The sequence below is a fragment of the Crassostrea angulata genome, chromosome 4 (genome assembly GCF_025612915.1).
Source record: "Crassostrea angulata isolate pt1a10 chromosome 4, ASM2561291v2, whole genome shotgun sequence".
Classification (NCBI taxonomy): domain Eukaryota; kingdom Metazoa; phylum Mollusca; class Bivalvia; order Ostreida; family Ostreidae; genus Magallana; species Magallana angulata.
Genome location: NC_069114.1, coordinates 48,331,289 through 48,336,784, shown reverse-complemented (window position 1 = coordinate 48,336,784; position 5,496 = coordinate 48,331,289). Strand labels below are relative to the sequence as shown.

The window sequence follows — 5,496 nt, the reverse complement described above, 5'->3', positions numbered from 1 at the left end:
GAATATCTGACAGGAATTCCGAAATACATGTATTTGGATGTAAAATGTAGGCGGGAAACGGGCGTTAGCGTTCGCAGTTCTTTCGTGCCACCTATACGTTAGAAGTAAGAGTCGTATCTATGTCTTGTATATTTCTTGAATTCGTCAGAAGAAATCTATATGAAACGCATTCCCTTATTTTACCTTAGGATAGTGTGCATGTATAAGTGACATGTCTATCATCTTTAGCCATTTAGATGTGTTAGACAATCATTCGTTCCTGTTATACATGTAGCATGGCTAAGAATACCGGGTACAGCCGACAGCAATGTTGTCAAGGTTTAACTTCTGGGTTTATAACCTCCAGTGATAGCTGCTTCAATACAATGAGTTTTTCGGTTTCCAAAAGCAACCACTTCAATTGCTGTTTAATTGCTGAAATATGTAGATGGGATCTGAAACATGACCCTTTTGGAATTTTGTTATTGAAACTTTTTCTGTGCTGCGAATCACTTACAGATGGTTTGAATTTGAACCAGTTGTATTCATAAGAGAAAATAAAAAGTATTATTTCAATTGTTATGCATCTTCCAAAAACTGGCTTATTTTTCTATAGCCCACCTCTTACACCTATCATCAGCAAAGTTGATTTTATTTTTCATTCAATTTGTGATTCAAGCATGTTGAAGTTTGCACAAGGGTGTGGTTCAGTTGAGGAATACAAAAGTGAAGAAATAATACAAATATCGCATTACTACGATCCTTTAAAAAGTTCAGAGCTGCATTAAAGAGGACTGAAAGAAATAATGCTGTTAATGCTAAGCTAGCTTATCGTTCAATAGAAAACCATATCGGCTATGTAGAGCTAGGTCATGAACGCAGCCCTGGTCAAGGCACATTATCACAGCTAACTTAGGTTTTTATTGCACGAAATACGTTAAAGCTGTGTAAGAATAGACGAATGCTGATTACTGTCATTTAGGTTATCAAGTAAGGTTGCAAAAGAACTGCTTCATCAACCATGTGTTATTTAGAATAACTTCAGCTTTGGATCATTTCGCATACGTGGGCAATGTGGCCCGCCATACAAATAAACATGCCTAATCTTGGTCGAAAGACTCGTTCACGGCTATAAGCGAGTTCCTCAAACGATCATGGATACGAATTCAACGTACATTTATTATTGTTATGAAAGGAACACGAACTATTATTGTATTGAGCGTTATAAGTGAAGAACGATAACTCGTATACTTGTTTGCTAATTCTAAGACATATTTTTTCATACTAGTCGCAGTCGCATGTTTTTGTTTTTTCGTTGTAAGACCTCTTTTTGTCCATATATTTATATTGAAATTGTACCATTACTGTTAAATGAAGTTGTTATTTTATCAACACTCAAATGTGAGAGTAAAACTCTTCGCTTGAAATGATAATGCTCCACTCCACGTAAAAAGAAGGGGAGGATGAGTTGATCACAAAGTTATTAATTTAGATTGTGTATAACAACAGGGCCGGTTACTAATATGATAAATATGAAAGACAATACTTGATAAGCATATTTCAGAGGTTTTATTTTACAATACGTTGTGCACAACCATCATCTACAAGAGAAAAAAAAAACATTAAAATTAAATAACTGCTCAAAGTATACCCATGTATATGAGACTTACGTAAAAATTTAAGATTCCTTTGTGTACATAACTCAATGTCAATAATGCATCAAAAGATATACAACTTTATTATTTTGTGAAGGATAATGAAAAATTAATGCTAATTTCGTAAAGCTCATCTGGTTCTCGTCAATGGTATATTTATTTTCTAAAAAGTATTGTCTTCATGAAAAATGTCAATTCATTCAAGCAGACAATTTATAATGTATGTTTCTCATGAGTATTTGAATCCTTACCGGATTTTCTATACGACCTGAGCCTCAGTAGTAGCCTTTTCCACCAAAACCTCCCCCGATTCCGCCAAGACCGCCTCCGATTCCGCCAAGACCGCCTCCGATTCCTCCAAGACCGCCTCCGATTCCACCAAGACCGCCTCCGATTCCACCAAGACCGCCTAATCCACCGAGACCGCCTCCGATTCCACCAATACCACCGATTCCGCCAATACCGCCGATACCACCTAGACCGCCTAGTCCACCGCCTCCTATTCCTCCTAGTCCGCCTAATCCGCCGTACCCGTATCCACCTCTATATCCTGAAGGCAAATAGTAACAGAGCATATTTTATTTGCATGGTCTAGTATACGGAGAATTAGAAGAGGTAACAATTTTTGTTTGTTAATTTATTGCATGGTCATTTGGTCATCTTTTTCAGCAGAACTGTTAACGAGAGAGAGAGAGAGAGAGAGAGAGAGAGAGAGAGAGACAGACAGACAGACAGACAGAGACAGACACAGAGGGATTTTAAATATCTTTTACGGCATCAATGACTCAATTTCAGTTCATTATTCTTGTCATTACGTGTAATTGTTGATTAATATTCTCGCATTTTACACACTGTACTTCGAAACTTTACTTTGAGACCTAATAATGTGCGTCTTACCATATCCGCCTCCATAGTAACCGGCTGCGTTCACAGCTGTAGAAATAGAAAGGAGTATTGTTAATAAAATTCATATTTTAGATTCAAAATGCACAGTAAAGAGGGCTGGATGGTCTTGGGCATTTATAAACCATATTAAACTCCTTGAGAAGAAGAGTTCCGCATAAAGATAAAGAACAAATCTTTCAATTATAAAGCCGAAATATTTGCAATTTTTTTATTACTTGATTATAGTTTGATAATGGCTAAAAAATTCATATTTAAACTATTAAAATAGATTTGGCAATTTGTTGACTATCCAGTCTCCTTAAATAATACTTCGGTAAGACGACAAGCTGGTGTTCTGAAAACTCTTACTATTAATTAGAGCATTCAAATTAGATAAACTGGCATTGTCTAACTGATAAATTATATTACTAGTTATAACTCATATTATTAGCAATATGAGCTGTATTTTTTAGAATTTTATTTTCCTGCAAAAACTTGCTAGTATGCTAAGTCTGTATGTAACTTAAACTTTTATGATAAATAAGATTTGAAAAAATAAGGAATATATAGCAGTTCAATTTTTGTACAGGACGACAATAATTCAATTTTGCATCAATTAAGGCTTCTTAACAGCTTTTTCCACAAAAATATGGCTTACAGAAATTAAAAACCATGATATTTTTTGTAAGTTTAGTAGAAAATAACATTTTAGTAAAAAAAAATTCAGCATGAAAATTGCAGCTCATATTGCTTTAATACAAAGTGCAACTTTTTATCTGCCGAAAACAAATCTTTTTCCCCGATCCCCTTCCCAAAATAAGCAAATTAATCAAAATAGAAATTCGGTAAGCATTTACTTTGTACGAAAGGAAGGCAAATTACTCTTTAATGAACTTAAATTAAATTGATATTAGTGAATCTAAACTGTGCCGTTAATTTCTTAACATAAAACTTTATCAGACAAGATTGCTTATCGTATTAACACTAACTGAACAGAGTGTAAATAAAAGATTGCTCACCGTAGAGGGACAGAGCCAGGACAAGGAGAGTTCGGATCATGTTTGCTGCTGGTTATCTGGGCTGATTACCGATGTACCGGACTCCGGACCGACTCCGTATTTATAGCCCCTCTAAAACAACTCATGCGCAGTTCATTGTTTTGTAAATAAATCATCAAAAGATGTTCGATGTTGTTTTTATGATGGGAATATCATTTTTTTAATTGAATAATGAACATATTAAGTTTGAACCTCTCCCATGTCCTTGTATGAACCCTGCTCACCTTGTCAATAGCTCTGTGTTTACATGTTGGACATCATAAAAAGTGCGCATTAAACAATTCCAGTGATTTCTTTGTTAGAAAAATTCACGTGTCTTTTCCGTTTTAGGTGTTTTAATTGTTTTTTTAAGCACTTTCCTCAAAAGTTCACCAATAGCAAACCTTTGTCTCAAGTTAATTGCTCTTTACCTTTTATTTTCGATAATGATCTTTCATAATTGTTGTTTATGTAACGAAAATTAACAACCTTGCTAACAAACATTTAAAATTATTTTTTTTTTATTTTTTAGATAAATTATCTAATTCGCAGGTTTTATATTGTTTCCTTATATTTCATCGTTAGCCAGTAATAATTCATTTTAAAACATTCTTTGGTCAGATTTTAATCGATCGTTTTTACCCTTTTTTCTATTTCACAGTTAATAAAATTACAACAGATCTAAACTTTGCAAATTTTTAAAAATTATTAAAAAATTATTTCCACAAAAAAGAGTGAATTCGAAAAGGCAGAATGTATTTTTTGGTGATTTCACAATAAATATACATTAATTAAAAAGATTCCAATCAGCGTGCATTGATAGGGTGGCTAGTGTGTTCCACTCGGTCTCAAGTCGCCCTGGGACATCTCGAAGCCATGGTAAAGAATCATTCCAAATTCTTTTATTCTTTTACGATAAAATATGAAGAAACAAATTCTTAGGTTGACAGGAAGTGTGTGGTTTTTTGGGGGGATTATTTATTTTTTTTTTTTTTTTTTTGCTTTTATCTTTCAGGTTGACATTTTACAGCACGTTTATTACTTTAACGTGGCCAAATAATTACAAAAATTCGTATTATATAAATGGATGAGAGAGAGAGAGGAGAGAGAGATTTGATTTGGCGAACAATTGCACACAAATAGACGATTAAAATCGTGAAGACAAGTGTGCCAGTTATTGTTTCTTTATGTTTAAAACTGAACAATGACAATGTTTTAGATATTTAAGCATGTCATGGGAAGTACATTATAATTCCATAATTCGTTTCATTCCAGGAAATGGAATTCCATGAAGAAAAATAAACCAGTACATACAGCGCCGGTTTCATACAGAACACTTATTCACTTCTCAAAGTACTACTACGTAAAACACCGTAAACTCTTGTACTTTTTAAAAACAAGTGCCTGTTAAGAAAACTCAGGCCATTTTTATAAACAGAGGGCACTAATAAAATCTTCTCACCCTCTTTTTTTCGCAGACTTTTTGATTTCAACTATATCGGAAGGACTGTACCATAGAGATTGGAGCTGTTATGTTTTTGTATTTTTTGTGTGCGATTACTTTGTATATGGCCATAATATGCTTTGATACTCGAACACTACCGGTTTGTTGAATTGTCCTTTTAAGCAAGAACCTGTGTTAGTCTGTGTGTTCGTAGTTAATACCGGTATATAACGTATTATCGAATTATATAACTGAATTTTAAAAGAATTTAAAATATTCTATGTTTCCCATGTCCAATTAAAGTGGCACGGTGACTCAAAATAGATGTTTTACTTTTTGATTATGACAACGGAAATAGAGAGAGCTACTCGAAATTGCATCATGCGAAAAGTTTCGCGCATCAAAAGTCATCACCTATTAATTTACAGGTCATTAAAACTCATCCGGAAATTGCAAACCGAGTTGTTTTGGACATTTGTTTAGTGTCGCGTTATTG

The 5,496-nt window shown here is 33.9% G+C and overlaps 1 protein-coding gene across 1 annotated transcript; it reads right to left on the bottom strand.

The window, feature by feature from the left end:
* Positions 1 to 1,533: 1,533 nt before the first annotated feature.
* Positions 1,534 to 3,666, bottom strand: LOC128181609 (acanthoscurrin-1-like). Its single transcript, XM_052850076.1, has 4 exons — positions 3,539 to 3,666; positions 2,532 to 2,567; positions 1,886 to 2,184; positions 1,534 to 1,580 (listed from the first exon to the last, which is right to left on the bottom strand). The coding sequence occupies exons 1-3, from the start codon at positions 3,576 to 3,578 to the stop codon at positions 1,910 to 1,912; spliced, it is 351 nt and encodes a 116-aa protein (XP_052706036.1). The 5' UTR covers positions 3,579 to 3,666; the 3' UTR covers positions 1,534 to 1,580; positions 1,886 to 1,909.
* Between the last annotated feature and the right edge of the window lie 1,830 nt (positions 3,667 to 5,496).